The sequence below is a fragment of the Centropristis striata genome, chromosome 14 (assembly GCF_030273125.1).
Source record: "Centropristis striata isolate RG_2023a ecotype Rhode Island chromosome 14, C.striata_1.0, whole genome shotgun sequence".
Classification (NCBI taxonomy): Eukaryota; Metazoa; Chordata; class Actinopteri; order Perciformes; family Serranidae; genus Centropristis; species Centropristis striata.
In genome coordinates this window covers 34,144,529-34,172,133 of record NC_081530.1, presented here as the reverse complement: position 1 = coordinate 34,172,133, position 27,605 = coordinate 34,144,529, and the positions used below count along the sequence as shown (strand labels likewise).

Sequence of the window (27,605 nt, the reverse complement as noted above, 5' to 3'; positions counted from 1 at the left end):
AAAGATTCAAAATCACATTTTATGTTGGACTAAAGGACTAAAAAAGACACAAAATTTCCAAAAAGACACGACTGAAAAAACACTAAATTACTTTAAAAAGACACAAAATTACCAAAAAATACAGAAAATTACTAAAAAAAGACACAACATAACCCCAAAAAAGACAACATTACAAAAAAAGAGACAGAATGATTGAAAAAACACTAAAATAAATGTATTTATTTTGGACTAAGGGACTAAAAAAAGATGCAAAATTAATAAAAAAAGACACAAAAAGTCACAAAGTGACTAAAAAAAGACAAAAAGACACAAAATGACCAAAAATGACACAAAATTACCAAAAAAAGACACAATATGAGAAGACAGAATGACCCCAAAAACCCCACAGAAGACACAAAATGACAAAAAATAACCAAAAAAGACATGAAAAGGATTCAAAAATGGACAAAATATCCCTATAAGACTCCATAGAGTTAACATAAACAGACCGGGAGTCTTGGTCAATGAACTAAGGGACTAAAAAAAGACACAAAATTAATAAAAAAAATGACACAAAAAGTCACAAAGTGACTAAAAAAAGACACAAAATGACCAAAAAGACGCAAAATGATTTAAAAAAAGACACAAAATGACCCAAAATGACCACAAAATGACCAAAAAATTACCAAAAAAGGACCAAAAAAGACATGAAAAGACATGAAAAGGATTCAAAAATGGACAAAATAGCCCAAGACTCCATAGAGTTAACATAAACAGACCGGGAGTCTTGGTCAATGAACTAAGGGACTAAAAAAAGACACAAAATTAATTAAAAAAATGACACAAAAAGTCACAAAGTGACTAAAAAAAGACACAAAATGACCAAAAAGACGCAAAATGATTTAAAAAAAGACACAAAATTACCCAAAATGACCATAAAATTACCAAAAAAGGACCAAAAAAGACATGAAAAGACATGAAAAGGATTCAAAAATGGACAAAATATCCCTATAAGACTCCATAGAGTTAACATAAAGAGACCGGGAGTCTCGGTCAATGAACGTAGATAACGTGGATAATAAGTGTAAAACACATATACAGTGGGATATTTGTGTGATTTTAAGTAACTGTGTCTGCAAAAAACTGCTTCACCTCACGCAACAAATACAGACTTGACATGTAAAAGCATGCGGGGGGTCTCCATTATGAAACAAAAAATGTCAAAATGGTTTAAAAATAGAATGGTTTGTGATTGAAAAAGTCAAATTATTAAATAAATGCAGGCTATAACACACACTTTCTGAAGACTGGCTGTGTGTATTTCTCATACTTCCTATTTATTATATTTCACCTCTCCTGCTTTATAATCAAAGAACAAATAGAAATAATGCTTTTTATGATATGGGACCTTTAAAGCTTCCCTTCTGTCAGCCACTTACAGGCTTTTATTGCTCCCTCAGTCACCACCAACCACTGTAATTATTATTGATATTAACTTATGATTATATTACTAAGGTACATCGTTGTTAACAGAAGTTGCACTCTACATTATTATTGATTGATTGATTGACATTTAACAGAGCTGAAGCCACCTGAAGAAAAAAGTAAATATGAAAAGAAAGAAAATGATTATTATTCCGACTAAAACCTCACACACGATACTTTTTCATTTCAGCCAAACATAATAAACTCTATTTTTGTGATATCTCTGTTTTTCCTTTCCACAGAAATTAAAAAATATATAAACAATCTAAAGATAGATTGACGCGTACTTTATGATGATGCGTGATATTTTCATTTCCGGTTAGTTTTAGAGTGTGTGTGTGATTAAAAAAAGAGCTTCCTCTCTGCTAACACTTCCTGTCTCACACACATACACATATACAGGCAAGTGTCACTTCTCAGTTTTGTTCTCAGTGTTGCTGCCGAGTGTGTGTGTGTATGTGTGTGACTTGTGTGTGTGTGTTCTTGTACTTCCTACATAGTGAGGACCGTAACACGTTTTTAACCAACAAAGTGAGGACATTTCGGCCGGCTTTTTTAGATTTCAGACTTTGTTTTAAGGGTTAAAGGTTACATGATAAAAATAATTAACTGAAACTGTATTGTGAGGGTCCTCACAAAGATAGACATACAAGAGTGTGTGTGTGTGTGTGTGTGTGTGTGTGTGTGTGTGTGTGAGACTTGTGTGTGTGTGTTCTTGTTCTTCCTACATAGTGAGGACCAGAACACGTTTTTAACCAACAGAGTGAGGACATTTTTGCAAAGTGAGGACATTTCGGCCGGTCCTCACTTCTTTAAAGGCTTTTTTTAGATTTCAGACTTTGTTTTAAGGGTTAAAGGTTACATGATAATGATAATTAACTGAAACTGTATTGTGTGGTTACAAAACTAACTAAAATTATAGTGAAAATGTCCTTCGTTTTCGTCTTTGTCAACTTTTTTCATACATAATGAAGATGGATCAGACAAAGGAAATAAAGACAAAATTTACTGTGACCTCTTTTAATCTCCCACCCAACAAATACCCCATTACAAAAAACTACAACTAATAAAAACTAAACTAAAACTAAAGCATTTCAAAAAAATAAATACTAAACTAAAACTAGCAAACTCACTCTAAAAACTCATTAAAACTAACTGGATTTGAAAACAAAAGATTACAACAAAATTAAAACTAAAACTAATGAAAAATCCAAAACTATTATAACCTTGATAGGGAATTCACTGTTCCAATGAGGGTCCTCACAAAGATAGACGTACAAGAATATGTGTGTGTGTGTGTGTGTGTGTGTGTGTGTGTGTGTGTGTGTGTGTGTGTGTGTGACTTGTGTGTGTGTGTTCTTGTGCGTGGGGACCGGAACACGTTTTTAACCAACAGAGTGAGGACATTTTAGCAAAGTGAGGACATTTCGGCCGGTCCTCACTTCTTTAAAGGCTTTTTTTTAGATTTCAGACTTTGTTTTAAGGGTTAAAGGTTACATGATAATGATAATTAACTGAAACTGTATTGTGTGGTTACAAAACTAACTTCAATTATAGTGAAAATGTCCTTCGTTTTCCTCTTTGTCAACTTTTTTCATACATAATGAAGACGGATAAGACAAAGGAAATAAAGGCAAAATTTACCCAACAAATACCCCGTTACAAAAAACTAAAATTAATAAAGACTAAACTAAAACTAAAGCATTTCAAAGAAATAAATACTAAACTCAAACTAGCAAACTCACTCTAAAAACTCATTAAAACTAACTGGATTAGAAAACAAAAAATCACAACAAAATTAAAACTAAAACTATGGAATGCATTGTTCCAATGAGGGCCCTCACAAAGATAGAAGTACAAGAATGTGTGTGTGTGTGTGTGTGTGTGTGTGTGTGTAGACCTGTGGGACTTCCTGTGGTTTTAGCTTCTTTTCTCTCAGTGTGGTGAGAGCTCTCATTAAAGAACATCAAAACCTCTTTCTCTTTCTCTCTCTCTCACACACACACACACACACTAACACACACACACACACACAGAGTCTGAGTGCCTCTTGTAGACATCAGTGTGAACTCAGTCCCCAGAGGTGGAGACGTACCTGTGAAAATAATGTCAACAAGAGCTCAGTGCAGCGTGTTGATGACAGGTGTGCTGTCACTGGTACGACCTGCTCCACTCAGCGGGGCACATTTAATATCACCTTACCGCCGTGTTACATCACCAGCACTGAGCTGCTGCAGCTTTCCTGCAGACAGCAGCCCAGAACACGCTCTTCTGGCTGAGCTGTCAGAGCAAACACAACAATGAGAAGTCTTTAGTGAGAGTAATCGATGTGCTTTGTGTTGTGAAGACGGAAAAACATATTTAGGTTTTTCTTTAGGTGGCTTCAGATCTGATAAATGTTGGAGTGCAACTGTTGTTGGAAACGACTAACCTGAACCCTCTGGAGTCTCCAAAAGAGCCAAAGCATGGCTTGCTTATCACATTCAGATGTAAAAACAAAGCAGACCAAAAGAAGACACAAAAAGACTAAAAAAAGACACAAAATGAAACAAAAATGACAAAAAAGACACAAAAAGACCAAAAAAGACACAAAATGACTAAAAAAAGGTACAGAAAGACCAAAAAAGACTAAAAAAAATACACAAAATGACCAAAATAGACACAAAAAGACTAAAAAAAATACACAAAATGACACAAAAATGACAAAAAAAGACACAAAATAACTAAAAAAAGGTACAGAAAGACCAAAAAAGACTAAAAAAATACACAAAATGACCAAAATAGACACAAAAAGACTTAAAAAAATACACAAAATGACACAGAAATGACCAAAAAAGACACAAAATGACTAAAAAAAGGTACAGAAAGACCAAAAAAGACTAAAAAAATACACAAAATGACCAAAATAGACACAAAAAGACTAAAAAAAATACACAAAATGACACAGAAATGACAAAAAAGACACAAAATGACTAAAAAAAGGTACAGAAAGACCAAAAAAGACTAAAAAAAATACACAAAATGACCAAAAAAGACACAAAAAGACTAAAAAAATACACAAAATGACACAAAAATGACAAAAAAGTCACAAAAAGACCAAAAAAGACACAAAAAGACTAAAAAAATACACAAAATGACACAAAAATGACAAAAAAGACACAAAAAGACCAAAAAAGACACAAAATGACTAAAAAAAGTCCAAAAGACTAAAAAAAATACACAAAATAGACACAAAAATACAAAAAAAAGACACAAAATGACTAAAAAAGACTCATAATGAGCTATAAGCTCTCAAATACTTTTTGAATTTCATTTCTATCTGCTACAGAGGCTGAAAAATCTATTATTTAGTAGAAGAGTTGACACTTCTGTTGAATTTACAGAAAAACTTCAGGTTGATTTTAAAATCAATCAGAGGTTTTACAGGCATTTTTACAGCCGTTTTAGGCCTAAATGGGTTAATATACAATTGAGTCATTACTGTCGTGTATAGTAGTTTAAAATAAAGTAGCTGTGTAACAGCAGTACATTATACGGCTGGTTCATTAGACAGGGGCCATAGAAACAATAGGGTGGAGAGGTTAATGAGCTCTGAAAGGAAGAGAGTGCTGACTCTTCACCTCCGCACTAATTACAGATCAGCAGCTTTAATGAACTGCTTGTTATCGATCTGCATCTTCTGATTTACAAAATAATAAATAGAATAATAGATATTAGAAAAGGCTGTGAGACTGCGATATGTCCAGACAATAATAATTTACACCTCTCCCCTGACTAAATCATTAGTCCTCCGTCTTGTTTCTCTTTTTTTAGTAAATGAAACAGAAAAACTTTTATCTCTACACGTGTCAGAATCACTGCTCATCTAGAAGAACGGTGGGACTCGTAAATACTTAAAAAGATTACAAAACTGTTCTGTGAATGTTGGTGAATAAGTAATGTGAGCTAAAGTCAGTTAGCTGCAAAAACTATTGGATTTCTCAAACTGTGATATGAAAGTTTAATGTGAGTTTTATATGAATGGCACTTTACCGTGTTGTGTTCGGAAGGTCCCTTTAATTACTTTTTTTGGTAATTTTGTGTCTTATTTTGGTAGTCTTGTGTATTTTTTTTAAATAATTGTGTCTTTTTTGGTAATTATGTGTCTTTATTTAAGTAATTTTGTGTCTTTTTTGGTCATTTTGTGTCTTTTTTAAAATAATTTTGTATCTTTTTTGATAATTTAGTGTTTTTTCAATCATTCTGTCTTTTTTTGTAATGTTGTATTTTTTGGTAATTTTGTGTCTTTTTAAAGTAATTTTATCTCCACACGTGTCAGAATCACGGTGGGACTCCCACACGTCTCACTGAGCTGTTTCTGTGTCGTTACGGGTTCATTTAGAGCTTTATTCTGTAAAAAACAGTCTTACTGTGGGTAATTGTGTGATCACAACAGGAAGATTCTTGGTTCCATGTCAGTGGGATTCCTGATACACTGATTACACTTGGACCGCCCGGCTGTGTGTGATTCACAGTTTACTGGCACGAGTTATTAATACGGCATGATGGAGTGTGCTGTAAAAATACTTAAAAAGATTACAAAACTGTTCTGTGAATGTTGGTGAATAAGTAATGTGAGCTAAAGTCAGTTAGCTGCAAAAACTATTGGATTTCTCAAACTGTAAGATTACAAATTAAAGTTTAGAGATGCAGTTGAATTTAAAAAAACCCACTTAAAGCAGGAAAAATGTGTTTCTAATAATCATGGATGCACAATTTATCAATTATTATATGGAATAGTGCAATTGCAATTGCAGGAAGGTGCAATGTTTGTTAAAAGTGTTTAAAATATGGTTCAAAACTCATTTCTGAGTGAAGTTTTGTTGTGCTGCAAAAAGGTTCTTTACTATGATGTAAAAAGAAGAAATCTTTGTTTAGTAGAGGTCACAACATGATCATTTTAATATACTTTTAAATGAAAATTAGAAATATGATGAAAAAATATGTTACAACACAAGTTAGTGTCTAGGGAGAAGGGGAAGTAACACAACGCTGGTGTACTCAGGTAAACAAAGACATTTATTGATTAATAGAGAGTTTAACAAGAAATAACAAAAACTTAAATGCAGAGGTGATTGATTGATAATTTATTTGAACACAAAATAAAAGATGAACAATTAAAAACAAACGAACAACAATAAATACAAAACAACACAAAATGAAACAACAAGAAAACACTTTTTTTCTCCCAGATTCACCACTTTAAATCTCATAAATCTGTCAATTTTTTCTCATAGATTTGCCACTTTAATCTCGTAAAGTTTTTTCTCAAAATATGACCCCCCTCCCCCGGGTCCGTATGTTGTTTTTTTACACATTCTGGCAGAATGTAATATTCTCTAGGGTAGAAATTTGGAATTTGCATGCTGGGAAATGAGCTGAAAGTAATCCAAAGTATTTAGAAACAACTTTTTTTAAGTAATCTATTGGAATATGCTGTAAAATACATAACATACCATTAATTAAATGACCATTTTAACACATTAAATACATCAAAACAATGCTTTAAAGGCACATAAAATGACCAAAAAGGACAAAAAAGTAATAAAAGAGCAAAAAAAAGACACAAACTGACCAGAAAAAATACAAAAAAAACCCCACAGAATTACAAAAAAGACACAAAGTGGCCAGAAGAAAACATAAAGGAGCAACAAAGCAAATTTACTACATTAAAGTGGCAAATCTACAGGAAAAAAGTCACAGATTTAAGAGATTTAAAGTGGTGAATCTGCGCAAAAAAAGACGCAGATTTACGAGAAAAAAAGGAAAAAAAAACTTTTTTTCTTGCAGATTCACCACTTTAAATCTCATAAATCTGCACATTTTTTTCTCGTAGATTCGCCACTTTAATCTCGTAAACTTTTTTCTCAAAATATAACCCCCCTCCCCCAGGTCCGTATGTGTTTTTTTTACACATTCTGTCTGTATTTAATATCCTCCATTATTCTCTAGGGTTGAAATTTGGAATTTGCAAGTATTTCAATGAGTTCTCTATTAAGGGTTAAAGTGGGACTGAGCTCTGAGTTGTTTCACCTTCCTGGAGAGTCGGAGGGACATTTCACTGAACAGTCATCATGTTGAGTTTGATGTTTCGGGTTGAGAAATGGCTTCCGTGATCCAACTTACATTAAATGAGGGTGCAGTTACACTTTGCTCGCTCCTTTTCTTGCTTCTCAGACATTTACAGATAAAATAATTTAGTGCCGAGTCGAAGTTTAACAACCTGAAACCTGAAAGCCAACATTTCACTGAGCCGAGCAGCAGCTCAGACAGTCGACACAGAGCCCAACATGAAGAGATGTTTCCGGCCGATAATGAAGAGGAATCAGGAGCTGTAGCTGGGCTCCAGTCTCACCATAAATTACATCTCAAACTGTCCTTTAGAGAGCCGACAGTCTGTGCTGCTGACGGCAGAAACACCTCTTTATTTCCTGTCTGGGACGAGGCTTAAACCAGCCGTGATTCACAGCCTTCCCTGTCCCTGTTTAGATTTATCTGACAGTGATGAGGTGCATTAATCTACTGTAAGCTTGTAGCTGAGGCTCATCCAGGCAGATCATCTCTGCCGTGGGACGGCTGCACAACTGGCTCCACAACAGAAACAACAAGCACATGATTCATTTATCTCCTATGGAGGTTTCTGTTTGAAAAATATTTATCTGGCCTCTCTCTTACTGTTGACTGTTCGGAGGAACTACTTTTAGATTTGTAGCATTGCAACACTTTTTTCTGCACACTGTGCATATGTCAGTGGATTTAGCATTTACCTGTAACCTTTATTTTCCCGGGGACGCTGTTTGTGCTGAGCGTGCTGCTTTACTGCACCACCCTGCTTCACATTTATATTGTGAGACATTCTCACACCTGGGAGCGCTGCAGAAACACTTTTCATCGGTGCCTTTTGGACCTCAGTGCCTTGCTCAAAGGCTCCCAGTGATGGCTAATAAGAGATAACATGTGATGGTTATTCTCACGTTTCCTGTAAACGTTTTCTGTGGATAAGGAACCAAAACATGCTAAAAACTTGCTTCTCAAATGTGTTAGACACCTAAAATCATACTATAGACCATGGGTCTCAAACTGGCGGCCCATGGGCCAACTGTGGCCCTCGTGACGATATTTTGTGGTCCCCACCTTGATATGAAAGTTTAATGTGAGTTTTATATGAATGACACTTTACCGTGTTGTGTGTGGAAGGTCCCTTTAATTACTTTTTTGGTAATTTTGTGTCTTATTTTGGTAGTCTTGTGTATTTTTTTTAATAATTGTGTCTTTTTTGGTAATTATGTGTCTTTATTTTAGTAATTTTGTGTCTTTTTTTGGTCATTTTGTGTCTTTTTTAAAATAATTTTGTATCTTTTTTGGTAATTTAGTGTTTTTTCAATCATTCTGTGTCTTTTTTTGTAATGTTGTCTTTTTTGGGGTTATTTTGTGTCTTTTTTTTTTTTAGTAATTTTCTGTATTTTTTGGTAATTTTGTGTCTTTTTAAAGTAATTTAGTGTTTTTTCAGTCGTGTCTTTTTTAGTCCTTTAGTCCAACATAAAATGTGATTTTGAATCTTATTTTTAACTTTTAAAACACGATCATGCTCAATACAGAATTTTAAATGTTGCAAATGTGACCAAAGGTGTCAAATCTACCATATAAGAGGGTTCCATCCAGTTCTATCATTTTATACTAAATCTATTTGAGCTTGTCTCCAGTTTTACTTGGTATATCATCATCAAACTGAAACTGGCCTCATGGAGTTTACAGCCAGAACTTTAGAGGTAAATTTACAGTAGGGCTCCACGCTGCTTTGTTTTCTAGTCTGATGGAGGCAACAAGTCTGGATTATTTGGAGCTTTTGGAGACTCCACAGGGTTAATTTGCCTTAATTTTACATTGAATATGATGTTTATTTGATGTACTTCTACATAGAATTGACTGTAATTTAACATTCAAGAACATTTAGCAAATGAATAACACTTAAAAAAAAATCCATATTGTCCCAGTATATTTATTCACACATTTCAACCTTTATAGGGCAGTTGCAATTAATTAAAAATGAAAAATGAATTTATCTGCTCCCTTTAATGAGGTTTGTTGCCTGAAGTGTGTGACTTCTTGAGGCCGTCGTTGTGAACGCAGGTTGAAAGGAGCTCTGAAGGACTCTGCTCCGCTGTTTGACTCTGGCTTTAGAGACGTCATGTGACCTGGACGACAGGAGACACACGAGATTAGAAACGTCGTCTGGGGCTCAGAGGAATCTGCAGCTGCATCCTAACCAGCTCGCTGCTCTTTCATGTTTCACCCAGAAATGAGGTGCTGGCTGTTACTGGCTCGAGGTGCCGCTTGTCCTCTTTCTCATTATGTCTGAAGGGTAGGAAGCCCTGGATTTACCATCCAGCACACACAATAGACTCTCTGCTCTTTTTGTCTCTGGAACATGTTAAAAACCTCTTTTTCTAGGCAAACACCTTAAACCAGGGGTCTGAAACTCAAATTACCCGTGGGCTGCTGGAGGCAGTATCAAAATGACCAAAAAAAGACACAAAATTACCAAAAAAAAGTAATTAAAGGGACCTTCCACACACAACACGGTAAAGAACCATTCATATAAAGCTCACATTAAACTTTCATATCAAGGTGGGGGCCACAAAATATCGTCACGAGGGCCCGTCAATTGGCCCGCGGGCCGCCAGTTTAAGACCCATGATCTAGTGCAAAGAAAACATCCAAAATACATTTATGTGTTCATTTTACTATGGAAAGTTAGCATGAGATTACGTTTCATTTGCATATTCAAAACAACAGAAAAAACAGAAAACTTGTAAAATAAAAATGAATGTTATAAAAACTAATGCTGTAATTAACTGGAAGAATTTCATGTATTTAAATAGTTCTGATTATTACATCCAAAAACATTCAAGAATAAAAACTTTCTCTTAGCATTTGTTTGGAAAGTAAATTCTTCTTTCTACAGCTTTAAAGTAACATTACATTTCAGAAGTTGTGTCGTGCTTCTGAGAGCGATTGTATGATTATTTTGTAGCTCTCCTCCCGCTGCAGTAAAAGCCTGTTGATCACCTGTCAGACTTTCCACCTGGACGGGTTGGTAGAATCTGGACGGGTTGGTAGAATCTGGACGGGTTGGTAGAATCTGGATGGGTTTGTGGAATCTGGACGGGTTGGTAGAATCTGGACGGGTTGGTGGAATCTGGACGGGTTGGTAGAATCTGGACGGGTTGGTAGAATCTGGACGGGTTGGTAGAATCTGGACGGGTTTGTGGAATCTGGACGGGTTGGTGGAATCTGGACGGGTTGGTAGAATCTGGACGGGTTTGTGGAATCTGGACGGGTTGGTGGAATCTGGACGGGTTGGTAGAATCTGGACTGGTTCGTGGAATCCATGTAAGCTGGACGGGATATTAGTTTCTGGAGCTGTCGTGCCGTCGTGGATCGGCAGAATCAGAGGCAGCCGACCTTTTGACCACCTGGTGTGTAAATTAGCCGAGTGTAGATAAATCTACCACACGGAGGCCTGAGGTGGGACAGCTGACCTTTGACCCCACAGCTTTTAGCCTTGCAGTTGCCTGGAGCCGTTGGCTCAGCTCTGACCTGACTTTCACTGTTCACATCTCTCTAACCTTGCTCTTAACCCTCTGGAGTCTCCAAAAGCGCCAAAGCATGGCTTCTTGATCACATTCAGACATAAAAACAAAGCAGACCAAAAAAAGACACAAAAAGACACAAAAAGACAAAAAAAAAAGACACAAAATGACTAAAAAAAAGACACAAAATGACCAAAAAAGACACAAAATGACCAAAAAAGACAAAATGAGAAGACAGAATAACCAAAAAACCCCACAGAAGACACAAAATGACAAAAAAGAGACAAAATAACCAAAAAAAAGACACAAAATAACTAAAAAAGACACAACAACAGACACAAAATTACCAAAAAAGACACAAAAAATACACAAAATGACTTACAAAGACACGAAAAGACATGAAAAGGTTTCAAAAGTGGACAAAATACCAGCACTATAAGACTCCATAGAGTTAAAACGTCCTGGACAGTCAATTGTTTGGTAGCTTATTTATTTTTTTACAGCAGAATAGATTTTTATCTGCAATTTTTTCTGTTGGCAGTTGTAGCATTTTGATATATAAATAATGTGAGGTCTGCCCTAATATATCCAGTGCTGAAGGGTTGTTTCTCATCATGCAGGAATATGTCAGTGATTTCAGTTCTTACTGAAGCATCTTACTACAGATGTCCAGAGATCTGAGCTTCCTTATGAAAAGAGGCGGCTCTGCCCCATTTTTGTAGAGAGCGTCTGTGTTTAGGGACCAGTCCAGCTTATTATCCAGGTATACACTAGATACTAGTCTTTGAGGTGTTCAGTAGGAGATAGTTTTCGTGACTCAAGTCACTGAAGGCTTTTATCAGATCCCTATATTCAGATTCCTGTCCACTTGTATTTGAAGTCCGCTGTGTACAGTGTGAACAGGAGTGGAGCCAGAACAGTGCCTTGTGGAGCCCCTGTGCTGCTCATTAATGTCCCAGAAACATTGCTTTCTTACACTGTATGTATGTAGTGCTGTACTCTGTCAGTAGAAGTTGTTTCTCAATAATCAGAAATCCGGAGAGACTAGCAAGGGAAACAGAAAAGCCAGACTGCCTGCGAATAAAAACTGAGTCTAATTCTGTAGGAATGACTGTATAGAAGCTCAACAGATCTGGTGTGATAACAGTGGATCTGGAACTCTGAGTGACCTATCAAGGTTTAATGATGTAGTTATGTTTAATAACTCCAGGGTTTGAAATAATGGTGCAGTATGGGCATTCCTGCTAGAGTTAGTGTCGTTACTGCCCAATAATTTCCACTTATTCCTTTTTTCTCTGCAGTGCTTCTCAGCTATATGAACCACATCCTGTAGAAACTGTTTCTAGATTTTGTGCAGGTGACGACATTAAACTCTGACAGTAGTACTGTACTTAAGTACAATTTTGAAGTACTTGTACTTTACTTGAGTACTTCCACATATGTAATTTTATACTTCTACTCCACCACATTTTTTCTCCACTACATTTAGCTGACAGCTTTAGTTACTTTTCACATCAAGATATAACATGAAAAACATAACAAATTTAAAATGATTGCGCATTTTTACCAATTTAGCCATATAAAAGTGTATTAAGTAGTTAAAATTTGCCCTACCTTGACAACAGTAAATTCAAGCTTACATAAATGCATCAATAATAATAATAATAATAATAATAATAATAATAATAATACAATAATACATTTGGGCAATCTGAGTGGGTTTATTCTGCATAACGAGTACTTTTACTTTTAATTTTTAAGTACATTTTGATGTTGATACTTTTGTACTTTTACTTCAGCGAGTTTTGAATGCAGGACATTAGTAAAGTTACTAGCATTAGATGAGAGTGTGAAGTGTTGAGTCCACTGGCTGCAGCAGCTATCTGACCCTGTGACCCTGCTCTGTGTGTGTGGGGGGCCTCAGGATGGAGCTCCGCCTGTGGGCCCTGCTGGAAGTCATGAATATGCATGTGGATGTCAGTCCACAGAAAGGACTCATTATAATATTGTTTACACTGGGCCCACTCGGGTGGCGTCCTCTGTTTGATGGTGGTGACCTTCTGTGTCTGGGGACGAGTCTCAGACCTGAGACACTCCGACTCTTTGACCTGTGGAGGAACATTCTGCCTCAGGGGTCGCTACGCTAATAGCTATGAGGGGGACCAGTCTGTCAACAAACCTTCTTCTGGAAGGTTCCATTCCCTCTCTCTCTCTCTCTCTCTCTCTCTCTCTCTCTCTCTCTCTCTCTCTCTCTCTCTCTCTCTCTCTCTCTCTCTCTCAATTCAATTCAATTCAATTCAGTTGGCTTTATTGGCATGACGTAACACTGTACATATTGCCAAAGCAAGCGTTAGAAGTTTAAAAAAAAAAAGTTGCAGTATGGAAAGCAATATTTACTAATTTACTAACCCTAACCCTAACTCTCTCTCTCTCTCCCTAACCCTAACCCTCCCTCTCTCTCTCTCTCTCTCTCTCTCTCTCTCTCTCTCTCTCTCTCCCTAACCCTAACCCTCTCTCTCTCTCTCTCTCTCTCTCTCTCTCTCTCTCTCTCTCTCTCTCTCTCTCTCCCTCTGTTTCATGACTTCGTCCCCACCAGAGAGCAATTTGTACCAATTTGTCCAAAGGACTCTCAGACGGGTGCAGTGTTGTGGTGTCTCTTTGTCATTAGCAGCGAGAGACAATCTCCCATCAGAGGGTCCCGGCTCAGAGTCTGGACTCGTGCGTCCCGTTTGGTCACAGCTCTGCACATCGATCCAGGCAGCAGACTCACATCAGGACCCTTCAGATGGTATCAGGGAAGTTTCTTATCACAGAAAACAACAGAGCTGCTGCCTGCAGACGCTCTCTGGAGCGTGACACAGCAGCAACCAGCGAAGATGTTTCAGTCTTTGCTTTTTATTTCAAATCTGCACATATGGCTCAGCAGATTCCTGCAGATTTCTGTAAAATGATGCTTTTCTGTTAACCGGCCAAATAATATTTATTGACATCAATCATGACCCATCCTCAGTATGAAACTGTACATCAACACATTTCTCTGAGCATTTTGAAGATTCACATGAGAAAAGCTTGATGGACTTTAGGACACTGTTGTACGGACATTGTCAGATGTAGTTGACTTTAAACTACGCATGGACGCTGCTTTACATCTTCTGGATGATGACTCTCTAATTTGTATGAATGAAAGGTCGAGAAAAATTTGGCTTGCAGCTCTGACCGGCCAAGGAAATGGTTGTACAGATTTGGTTCCCTCCCCACAATTTATCACTGGAACACTGGCTGCATTACTGGCTGGTATTACTAGAGTTAAAGATTTTTTTACTAAAGAAAGTTTGTATCGATACATACATATACCTGTGAAATTAACAAAAAAATGAGTACAAAAAAAGAAAAGCTTGATAGAAACAACACAATTTGATAAAACTTGTGGAATGTAACTAACTACATTTAGTCAAGTACTTGTACTTTACTGGAGTACTTCCACATATGTAACTTTAAACTTCTACTACACTACATTTTGAGGCAAATATTGTACTTTTTTCTCCACTACATTGTTTTTTCAATTCTAGTTTATTTTGTTAGTTTTCGTTAACTATAATATCATTGTTCCCTAGCCCCTTAACCTAACCTTCACCATCACAGCTAAATGCCCAACTCTAACCCTTATACATAATTACCTTTACATAAACCTAATTGTAACCTTTAACCCTTAAAACAAAGTCTGAAATCTCAAAAAAGCCTTTAAAGAAGTGAGGACCGGCCGAAATGTCCTCACTTTGCAAAAATGTCCTCACTCTGTTGGTTAAAAACGTGTTCCAGTCCAGTCCTCACTATGTAGGAAGTACAAGAACACACACACACACACACACACACACACACACAGACCAGAGGAAATAATCAGCTGCAATCAGGTGCTTTGTTTATTTGCTGTAAACCAGCTGATGGAAACTAATTCACGTGTTCTTTCATGCAAATTTTTTAAAGTTTTGCATCAAAATGTGGATATTGTTCTGGTCTCTTAGTTTTTTGCAGGTCAGGTGATTATTGCTGCTGTTCTTCTAAAAAAAACGAAGAATCACTTCTTTAAGTGGTGCTGTTGTTTTCTTCCTCGCCCACACCATCTCTCCTGCTCCAGCTCTCTTTCTTTTTAATCTCCTTTCCTTTTCTACTCTCTATTGTTTCTCATTACCCTGTTTACTCTTAACTTGTTTTCTTTTGGCTCTGGTATAATTACTGTCTGTCGCGCTTGAGTGAGAATAGAGACACATATTGCAATTACAGCATAAATAAGTTCCATCATGATAATGTAAAAGCATAAAAATCAGGACAGAAACTCTGAGAATAAAGAAGTAAAAAAAGACAATAAACGCCGAGGGGACGATTAGTAAATCAAGCAGAAAGAAACAACATTGGTATTCTTAGCAGCCTCGCTGTAGTAAGAGCCTTTAATATGCATCTGTCACAGCTTCTTCTCTTTCTCTCCCTTTCTCTGCCCTTTTCCTTCCTCGCCATCTGTCCAGGTGCGAGCCTTTTCCCAGACGTGCTATTAAAAGCAGCCTGCTCCTCTTTCACTTGCTTCTCCATAAAGAACTGTTGTGCCTTTCACTTTTATTTCCTCTATTCACTGAGACACGTCCCTCTTTTCTTTCCTTAAACCTGTCTAAACCTTTCCTCTTCACCTGATCCATTATTCACAGTTTGTCACCTGCAGCTCCACGTCCTCACACAGGATTTATTAAAATGACACCGATGCAGATATCCAGTGAAAAGCTGCAGATATTTAGTTGTTCTCACTTAAAACATCCAGCTACTGCAGATTAACGAGGGGCTCCACCCAGAAATATTACAAGCTCTGGCAACCTTTTATTTCTGCAATATTTGTTACTACCAATGCAGTATGCAGTATGCAAAAAGCCAACTTGTATTTTTTGGCCTAAAACAGTGATTTAAGTTGGTAAAACTTGGAAATATAAATTACTGACATTTAGGGCAATAATGTAAGTTAGCACAACAAAGGAAGCCAGTTGTCTGCTCAAAAACAAGTTGGTGAGTTGTTGTTACTTATATCTTTAAGTTGGGGTTCACAACAAGGGACAATAGTTCTGATAACTCTTATTTCTTTGTTGGGAAATGCAGTGAAAAGCAATGAAATTCGGTCATCAGCGAAAGCTAGTGGCTAACTGATGCTAGCGGCTAACTGATGCTAGCGTCTAACTGATGCTAGCGGCTAACTGATGCTAGCAGCGCTACTTGGTACAGCTACAAGAGTAGCCATTAGCGTATCAATGCTAACTCAACACTGTCGTCGCAACATTAGCTGACATTTCATAGCAGCGTCACAATCGTGCCAATTCAGCACATTGCAGAAGTTAGCAGAAGTAAGGATTAAAAGTTATTACAATGTAAAATTATAAGTTAGTACAACTTACAGTTGAGTTGACAAAAATCTGAATTCAGAGTTGAGCAAACTCAAAAACAAAACTTAAAATATTTAGTTTAATTGTCCAACTTAAAATGTTATCGAAGTTTGTTGCCTTGAAATTTTGAGTTCACCCAACTTTTCTTTTTTGCAGTGTACATTTATTTTTATTTCCATATATTTATTCTGTCCCTATTTTGTATGTGAAGTACCTGTGTTCTAGTGTTGAGGTATAATGTTGGAAAAAATACTAAATATTATAAATATATAGAGATATACACAAATACAATACTTGAACACATTCACAGAGATAAAGTCACACATAAAACACACACAAATGTAAACACAAATAAATAAACACTGCACCTGGGCAGGTGAATAGGCCCAAAATATATTGCAAAAAGAGTTTTTATCAGAGGGATCATTCTCCAATATTTATAATGGTTAAATGATAATAAAAATATATATATATATATATATATGTTATTAGGGAGAACCATCTTTCACCTCAGCTTTACACAACAGAACATCACATGTTGATTATGTTTTAATTTTTTAAGTTTTCCATCTATTACAGTTTAATTGAAACAGTTTATATATGATTTTTGTTCTTTAAAATCTGTTCAAAAGAGCACAAAAACATCAGGAGACCTCAGGTTCAGTAAGTAAAGTTACAAACTGCAGGTTCTCTGAAGGATGCATTTTATTAGAGTAATATTACGAGTTTATGGCATCATCACAATCAGGTTTTATTATTATTATTACAAAGAGAATTTAATAAAAAGTGCCCTTACATTCTCAGCAATAACAAAACAATAAAAATAACAATACAATAAAGGGAAAATTATTTAAAAATAACATAAAACAAAGAAACAAAAAAATAGCCACCCTCTATGCAACAAAAGCAAACAAACATGAGAAAAAAACACAAACTTGCCAGGCCAACAACTTTTAACTTCACCTCTCAACTCAGTGTGAAACTGTCACTCTTCAGATTTCTGCTGCTTCAGATTTTGATTTACAGTGTTTTAAATTTCTGCTTCGTCCGGTCCAAAGTAAATCTGTCCACCAACAGACACTCTTCTCTACAGTTTCCTCTCTGAAATTATAAGTTAGTGAAGCCAGCAGGCTTCAGAGCCGCCTGCCGTCTGCAGACGTGACACATTTACTGCTTTAAATTGCTGCTCTGTTGTTCACTGGGAAGAACAGCTTGTGTTTGCTATTGTAGTTTGAAACGTAATAAGAATAAATCTCAGACATAAAGACACTCAGACATGCTCCTGTGCACCGATATTTTTATTTAACCCTCTGGAGTGTCTAAAATTACCAGATCCAGACTTGTTGCCTCCATCAGACTAGAAAACAAAGCAGCGTGGAGCCCTACTGTACATTTACCTCTAAAGTTCTGGCTGTAAACTCCATGAGGCCAGTTTCAGTTTGATGATGATATACCAAGTAAAACTGGAGACAAGCTCAAATAGATTTAGTATCAAATGATAGAACTGGATGGAACCCTCTTATATGGTAGATTTGACACCTTTGGTCACATTTGACACATTTAAAATTCTTTACTGAGCATGATAGTGATTTGAAAGTTAAAAAAAAGATTCAAAATCACATTTTATGTTGGACTAAAGGACTAAAAAAGACACAAAATGACAATAAAAAGACAAAATGACAAAAAAAAAAGACAAAATGACAAAAAAATTACACAAAATGACAAAAAAAAGACACAAAATGACAAAAAAAGACACAAAATGACTAAAAAAAGACACTAAAGGACTAAAAAAAGACACAAAATTACTGAAAAAAGACACAAAATGACCAAAAAGACACAAAATGACAATAAGACACATAATGACCAAAAAAGACACAAAATGACCAAAAAAGACACAAAATTACCAAAAAAGACACAAAATGACATACAAAGACACAAAAATACATGAAGATGATTTTTAAAAAGGACAAAATAGCCCTTTAAGACGCCATAGAGTTAAATAGTTTGCGTGTTGGTTAACTGAAGTCGGAATCAGCTTCATTTTTTTTTCATCTCTCGGCACACATCAAGCGATAATCAGCAGCTCAGGGCTCATTCCTTCCACGGCCGTGAAGTCATTGTGTGTCTTATGTGTCACCGCTTTCATCTGAAGTCGTGTTGGGTCGCAGCACCCAGGCTCCTCCGGTCCACCGAGGAGGAGGAGGAGGAGGAGGAGGAGGAGGGAGGAGGAGGAGGAGGAGGAGGGGGAGGAGGAGGAGGAGGAGGAGGAGGAGGAGGAGGAGGAGGAGGAGGAGGGTTGAATTCCGACACTGTAGAGACTTGTAAGGAGTGATACACGTCTGTGATGATGATGAATGAAAGGCTGAAGAATGCCCTCCACAAACCTCCTGAGATGTAGAAACATGCTGCGACCTGAATGAAACGGTCTCTTCTCCATGTGGAGGATCAGAAACGTGGTGGCAGATAGAAAGAGTTCAGCCTGGCAGCTCCACGCCAACTATGTGTCAACGCTACACTCTACTTCATGCAAATCACTGTTTCTCTCCTCTGCTACAAGAGAAGCAGCTCTTCTATCACTTTCTGTCTAATGCAGTGTGAAGTTAAAGCATCAGGCTTTTGTTTTTATAAAATAGACACAACACGAGAAGACAGAATAACCAAAAAAGAACACAGAAGACACAAAATGACCAAAAAAGTCACAAAATGACCAAAAAGAAGACACAAAATGACCAAAAAGAAGACACAAAATGACCAAAAAAGTCACAAAATGACCAAAAAGAAGACACAAAATGACCAAAAAAGTCACAAAATGACCAAAAAAGACACAAAATGACCCCAAAAGACACAAAATGTCCAAAAAAGACACAAAATGACCCCAAAAGACACAAAATGACCAAAAAAAGACACAAAATGACTATGAAAGACACAAAATGACTAAAAAAAAGACACAAAATGACTAAAAAAAGACACAAAATGACTTGTGTGAAGTGAAGCAGCTTTTCTATCACTTTCTGTCTAATCCAGTGTGAAGTTAAAGCATCAGGCTTTTGTTTTTATAAAATAGACACAACATGAGAAGACAGAATGACCAAAAAAGAACACAGAAGACACAAAATGACCGAAAAAGTCACAAAATGACCAAAAAGAAGACACAAAATGACTATAAAATACACAATATGACCAAAAAAAGACACAAAATGACAAAAAAAAGTCACAAAATGACAAAAAAAGACACAAAATGACCAAAAAAAGACACAAAATGTCCAAAAAAGACACAAAATGACAAAAAAAAGTCACAAAATTACTAAAAAAAGACACAAAATGACCAAAAAAAGACACAAAATGACTAAAAAAAAGGCACAAAATGACTAAAAAAAGACACAAAATGACTTGTGTGAAGAGAAGCAGCTTTTCTATCACTTTCTGTCTAATCCAGTGTGAAGTTAAAGCATCAGGCTTTTGTTTTTATAATCATTACTGCTTCATGGCTGCATCACTGGGTGTGTGTGTGTGTTTTGTTAAGCTCTGGGCACGTAGACGCCTCGATTCTTTCTCTCTCTCTTTTTTTTTTTTTTACATTGACATCCGTGAATCTCCAGGTGCAACCACAGTCATCTTTTGTTGTCTTTTGACTGCTATAATGTTGGATTTGTTGCTCAAACACGAGACACCGTCGACTCGTACAGACTGAATCCTTCCTCTCTCTTTCTCTTTGTTTCCTTTCTGTCTCTTTTAGACAAAACAATGGCACATGATTATATGAAAACCAGCTAAATTGAGGCAAATCTAATATTCAAGAAGGTAGTTAGTTACAACATTTCTATATGCGGCTTTAAAATATTTAGTTCAAAGCTAAGACAGGACTGGAGAGTAGAGATATTCAGATAAAAAAAAACAAAAAAACACAACACATAGTGTTTTGAAAGTTAAAAAAATATTAAAAATCACATATTATGTTGGACTAAAGGACGAAAAAAGACCCAAAATGACAACAAAAAGGCACAAAATGACCTAAAAAAGCCTAAATTTGGTGCCTCTTGCACATTCTAATGCTACTATTCAATCTGAATCATTGCATATTTTAGAGAATTATTGTAAAGGAGAATAAGGGTTCTTCTATGTTTTATTTAAGGCGTCTTATTTTGACAGTCTTCTTCTAAATTCTGTGGTGGACTCTGCTAACACATCCATGTGCTCTTATTTTGAAAGCTACACGTGTTTGCTTTCATTTTGAAGGTGGGTCTAGCACTCGAAGTCAGAACTTGAAAGTTGAAACTTCGTTCCAGCGACGTCGAAAATTCTGACAGTCGTGTAGACCTTGAACGCACCATTAGCCGCCTTACTTTCTATGTTTTGCTGCAATGTTCAAAGTTCTTCTTCTGACTCTGACGTCTCCATGTAGAAACAACATGGCCGTGCAAACACAGCCTTGTATTTTATTTCTCTGAGCGTTTAAACAACATGTTCACAGCTGTTTCTAATGTTTGCTTGATACCAAAGACCAAAGGAAACCGATAGATCAGCTGAGACTTGGAACTTTTCCCCATTTTTGTCTGAGTTGTTGCTCTGACTTTCACAAGGATTTTACCCGAGCAGGGAACTGATTTTTCGGAGTATTCCAACAACACATGAATGCAACACAAATGCACCATCTTGCAAATTTAACAAAAGTGATAAATAGTTCAAGTGTTCCTGTTTGGATCTGATCCAAAATGTATTTAGATCTTCCTCGACCCGTGCTACACACTTCCACCAACTTCCACAATAATCCAGCCAGTTTGTCTGTAATCCTGCTAACAGAAACACAAACTGAAGCGAAACCTTCAAACCATAAACTGTGCAAGAGGAAATCACACACACACACACACACACACACAACTTGTTCCTTTGAGCTCTAAATGTCTGGGTGTGTCCTGATAGAGGAATGATTCAAGCACATACCACAAAACCACAACGTTAAAAAAAATGTTTCAGATCATATATGTCAAAGGCATACCTCTCTCTCTCTGCGGTGTGTGTGTGTGTGTGTGTGTGTTCTTGTTCTTCCTACATAGTGAGGACCAGAACACGTTTTTAACCAACAGAGTGAGGACATTTTAGCAAAGTGAGGACATTTCTGCCGGTCCTCACTTCTTTAAAGGCTTTTTTGAGATTTCATACTTTGTTTTAAGGGTTAAAGGTTACATGATAATGATAATTAACTGAAACTGTATTGTGTGGTTACAAAACTGACTAAAATTATAGTGAAAATGTCCTTCGTTTTCATCTTTGTCAACTTTTTTCATACATAATGAAGATGGATCAGACAAAGGAAATAAAGGCAAAATTTACTGTGACCTCTTTTAATCTCCCACCAACAAATACCCATTACAAAACACTAAAACTAACATTAAAACCAAAGCATTTCAAAAATAAATACTAATGTAAAACTGGTAATCTCACTCTAAAAACTCATTAAAACTAACTGGATTTGTAAACAAAAATCACAACAAAATTAAAACTAAAACTAATAAAAAAACCAAAACTATTATAACCTTGCAAGGGAATTCACTGTTCCAATGACGGTCCTCAGAAAGATAGAAGTACAAGAATGTGTGTGTGTGTGTGGTGTTTAAACATGTATTAAAGTTTCACAATGAGACAAGTGAAAAATGGTTAAAAGAAACGAAAAGAAACGTCCTCATCCTCCCAGATAAACAAGTGAAGTCAGTAGTAATTTGAACATGTGTATGTTTGGATGTGAAGGACTTTTAAATCAGATTAAATGTGGTTTGGAAGTGTTGCAGCTTCCTGGAGCTGCTGGGGGTTTCGCTGCCTTGCTCAGCTGCATTGGTGTAGTTTTCTAGTAATTCTTATTATTGCATCTGCTGGGATTTCAACCAGCAGCCTTAAAGATCCCATTGATTCTTCCTACTCTCACAGAGGCTCTGAGCTCAGTGAGGGAGATAATTGGCGGATAGAAATATGGCCGTCTCTAATGCGGCTGGCCTTTGGCTCTGTGTGAGCCGGACCCGGTTTCCTAAAGGAAGCTGCTGCCTCATTAGAGCCGGCTCGGTTTTATCACCCAGTAAACTGTTGAGACAAACAACAGAGTGGGCTGTTATTTTTCATCTGCTAAAACTAAGCACCACGCTCCTCCAGGGTTTAATTATACTGTGTTGAACTGAATTAGAATTAATGAAACACTTTGTAACACTCTGGGACAGAAGCTGCACATCAAGTTGTCCTACTTTTACCGCTGCAGAGTTCAGCTGCGTGCTCTATACGAGCTTTACATCCTCTTTATCTGCTTCATATGTCACATTATGGAGCTTCGTTTGACTCCTTTTCATTCTGCCTCTATAAACCACTGAAACACCTTCAGCATGACGTGTTGGTATCATTGTTTTCAGCACAAACTCGCCTATATGACCTGGTTATTATTTTTTCATTTTGACTTACTGGATCAACATTTTGAACACAAAAGAAAAAAACACAACAAAATTACAAAAAACACATACAAACACACTCAAAATACACAAAAAAACATAATAAAAATGAAAAAAAAACAACACAAAAAACACACAAAAATTACAAGAAACACATACAAACACACTCAAAACACACCAAAAATATAATAAAAATACTAAAAACACACAAAATTAAAAAAACACATACAAACACACTCAAAACACACCAAAAACATAATAAAAATACAAAAAACACAAAAATTACAAAAAACACAAAGAAATTAGAAAAAAACACAAAGCAATTACAAAAAAACCCTGAAAGATTGCATTACAAATGCTAAATGCACAAAGCTAAATTAGAAAAAATCTCTGCAAAAAAAGTAAAATCAAGGTAATACACTTTGAGGTTTTTTTTTTAAACCTTTGCTAAAATGGGGTTGTGCCAAGGAAACTCATGATAATTACTTTTACAAAATGTTGCACAAGAGCTTTCTTATGGTGAATTTGTGTTTTAATGTGTGTGTCTGTGTGTGTCTGTGTCTGTGTGTGTCTGTGTGTGTCTGTGTGTGTGTGTGTGTGTGTGTGCAGCTGATGGACAGTTCATGTGCAGCACCCCGGCCATCGCTGACATCGTGATCCTGGTGGACGGATCCTGGAGCATCGGACGTATCAACTTCCGGCTGGTCAGAACCTTCCTGGAGAACCTGGTCAAAGCTTTCTCTGTGGAGTTCGACAAGACCAGGATCGGTGAGCAGCCTCTCAGTTTCTTTGGTTTTATTGTGTAAAAATTGGGGCCGGGACCTTAACGCGTTAATTAAGATGAATTAATTACACAAAAATTAACGTGCTAAAAAAATATACGCACTTATTTTTGCACCGCGGAACGTTTCTCACTGGATGAGTTTCAGGCGGACCGATTATACTGGAGCACCAACTAGCACCGCAGCACATCCAGCCTCAAGTATCACCTCAATGCTAAACATATAGCAGCTAGTGTGGGTAGCTAGCATGCAGCTAGTAGCTAGCGTGCAGCTAGTGGCTAGTGTGCTAGCTAGCGTGGATTGTGTTTTACGTCAAAAACCAAAGTATTCTAGTGTACAGAAAGTCTACCTACCTATAGGCTACCTGGATTTATGAAATGTACTATATTTATAAATATGCTATTGCTACACTTAATGGCAAAAACTGCACTGGTCTGTTGGACTTGAACAAAAATAAACAATATTTTTGTTGCTAAAGCTTATGTATTCAGTCATTATTCAATGGTATACTAAAAATCCATGTGAAAAAATTACTTCTCACTGTTCTCAGGTCAAATATTTATATGCGATTAAAATGCGATTAATTTCGATTAATTAATTACAAAGCCTCTAATTAATTAGATTAATTGTTTTAATCGAGTCCCGGCCCTAATATACTGTATATACTTATAGCTTTTTGTCTGACCATGAATAGGTTAAAGCTTGTTTCAGATTGAAATGTCATCATAATGAATGAACATGTGAGTTATCAGCTCTATTTTCCTGTCTGCTCGTTCTGTTTAACCTCTGAACCCCAAACAGCTGCAGGGCTTCTTCTGCTGCCGCCACTTATTACTCTCTGTGGCCTCGTTTCTCATTCTGATATATAAATCTATAAGTCCTGCAGCTCTGTGGAAACAACACAATAAGTATAGAAGCAGGGGGAAGTCAGACATTTCTTTTGTGCAGAATAACACAGTTATAATGACATAAATCATATACAGGTACATCTCAATAAATTAGAATATGATAGAAAAGTCCATTTCCAGTAGTTCAAGTCAAACAGCCCCAACCAAGTATTGAGTCATATTTAACATTTACATATTAAACATACTTTTCAAAATTGGTCTTTTGTAATATTCAATTTTTTTGAGACACTGAATTTTAGGTCTTTATTAAATGTTAGCCATACTCATTATAATTAGAAGAAATTAAATAAATGAAGACATGAAATGTTTCATTCTGTGTGTAATGGATCTATATAATGTGTTATTTCCACTTTTTGAATTGAATTACTGACATAAATAAACGTGTGTGTGTGTGTGTGTGTGTGTGTGTGTGTGTTTGTGTATGTTTGTGTGTGTGTGTGTGTGTGTGTGTATGTATGTGTCTGTGTGTGTGTGTGTGTGTGTGTGTGTGTGCAGGTCTGGCTCAGTACAGTGGGGACCCGAGAATCGAGTGGCACCTGAACGCTCACACCACCAAAGAGTCTGTGATCGAGGCGGTGAAGAACCTGCCGTATAAAGGAGGAAACACTCTGACAGGTAGGAGCCCTGAACCTCCTCCTCCTCCTCCGCCTCCTCCTCCTCCTGCTCCTCCTGCTCCTCCTCCTCCTCCTCCTCCTCCTCCTCCTCCTGCTGCTCTGAGCTCCTCACAGCAGCAGATAAGACCTGGAGCCCCGCCAGCCCTCCACCCGGCTTATTAAATCACCTTCAGTTCATTTCAGCTGTGTGTTGGCGTGTGTGTGACCTTTGACCCGGCTGATAAGAGCAGACTGCTGGTCAGAAGGTTACTGTAGTTCAATTAAAGCTGTGACATCAATGTGAGCGGCTCCATTTAGATTCAAGGAGAGAGAAAGTAAAAGTCCACAGCTGGTGGCTGGATGAAGCATCTTATTCACGTCGTTTCTAAACTCATCCAAGCATTCTGTGAGGTTTCTCTTCTCTTTTATTCATCCGTTTATCTCCAAAGTTGGTGATGTTGAAGTTAAACTGTTTTCTTTATTGCTTGGAAATGTTTTTCTACTTCTTAAGATAAATGAAACAGTTAAAAATCCATCAGATTGTCTGAGGAATGCATCATCACAATGCTGAAAACTGTTTTGTTTATTATTTAATGTTTATTTCTATAGGGACAAATATGTAGCATTAACCAGTGATACACCGCAATACTTATAGCCAAAGTACATTTTAATACCTTCTGTAGATTGACCTTTTTTTTAAAGGAAAACAATACAATTCAACCTAATTATTTGTATTTTTTTCTTCTTTTTTTTTTTTAAATTATTATTATTATTATTATTATTATTATTATTATTATTATTATTATTTTTCATTTTGTATATTTCATTTTTTATTTTTTCTATTTTTCATATTTTATTTTAATTTTAATTTTTTTTAAATGTATTTATTGTTTTTTGGGAAAATAATTGAATTAAACCTATTTACTTTTTATTTTTTAAATTTGTATTTTAATTTTAATTTTTTTTTAATTTTGTATTTTTTCATTTTTTATTATTATTTTTTATTTTATTTGTTTATTTATTTATTGTTTTTTGGAAGGAAGCTTAGATTTACAGACACATACCAATACATAAAAATATATAAAATATATATTATTCATTGCAGGTACCAAAAAGAGTGAAAAAAAACAACGACAAAGCGTTAAAAACTATGTAATAATATTAATAAAATAAATCCCAAAATGCAGAATAATATAAAAAAAAGGTTGGAGAACTTTACATCAAATGCTGCAAACATTCAGAACTGTACTTATTAAATCATAAATCAGAATTATAAAGTGTTGAACTGGTTCCCAGAGGGTTCTGTAGCTGTTATATACGTTAATAAACAGCTGTGCAGGTAAACAAGTAAACAAGCGGCTGCTGGTGGAACAGAAGCAATAAAATCAGATTAGTGGAGTCGATATCATCCAACATTAATAACGTCGGTATCGACTGAACAGTGAAGTCGTGTGTTGGTCAACAGACCAAACACATGTCAGGTGTCACCGTTACCGTGCCGACAGACTCAGCTGCTCGTTATGTTAACACACTCGTTAGAGCAAACACTGGTCGGATATTAATGACACTTAAAGCTCCGTGTTCATTAAGAGTCTGAGACTTCAGCCGGCGTCTGAAGGGAGCAATCACGCTGTCAGACGGGCTTAACTCACTACCACAGCCTTCACAAAGGAACATAAGTGGCTCTCATTTCCTGCTGACACTCGTTTTAACTGCGGACGTCACTTCGTGAATGCACCACGTCAAAACAACCAGAGGACAAATGCACTAAATGTCTCATTTTGCAGGCTGTGATTGATTTTAAATAGATTTAACTGATATTCAACTGTGTGTTGAGTCACGGCTTCCTTCTGATTATCATTCTGTTATTATAATGTTTATTCTTTTACAGGATTATAGGGATAATCTTTTTTTTTTAGTTTTTTTAGCCTCTGGTTTGGGGAGATTTGTGAAATTTTCATCTTGAAGCTTATTTTTTTAATGTATTATTATGCAGGGTTCGTACAAAGTACTGAAAGTTTAGAAATAATTGGAATAATTTGAGACTAAAAACTTTCCTTTTTAGCAAAACCTTTGGTTCTTCCCATTCAGATGTTTTTTTAGATTGTGTTTGTATCAAGGTTGTAATAGCTTTGGATTTTCCATTAGTTTTAGTTTTAATTTTTTTTTTTTTCAAATTTAGTTAGTTTAATTCGTTTTTAGAGTGAGTTTGCTAGTTTTAATTAGTTTTTTTTTTTGGTGGAAATGCTTAGTTTTAGTTTAGTTTTTATTAGTTTTAGTTGTTTTGTAATGGGGTATTTGTTGGGTGTGAGATTCAAAAAAGTCACAATAAATGTTTCCTTTATTTCCTTTGTCTGATTCATCTCAGCCCCAATAAGTTT

General features: G+C 36.2%; 1 protein-coding gene across 1 annotated transcript in view; it reads left to right on the top strand.

Annotated features, from left to right (window-relative positions):
- The window catches only part of LOC131984798 (collagen alpha-1(XIV) chain-like), a 150,972-nt gene that overhangs the window by 69,160 nt on the left and 54,207 nt on the right, over positions 1-27,605 (top strand). The window contains exons 6-7 of the mRNA XM_059349774.1: positions 23,551-23,709; positions 25,127-25,246. Coding sequence (XP_059205757.1) covers positions 23,551-23,709; positions 25,127-25,246 — 279 coding nt within the window. The remainder of the gene's footprint in view (positions 1-23,550; positions 23,710-25,126; positions 25,247-27,605) is intronic.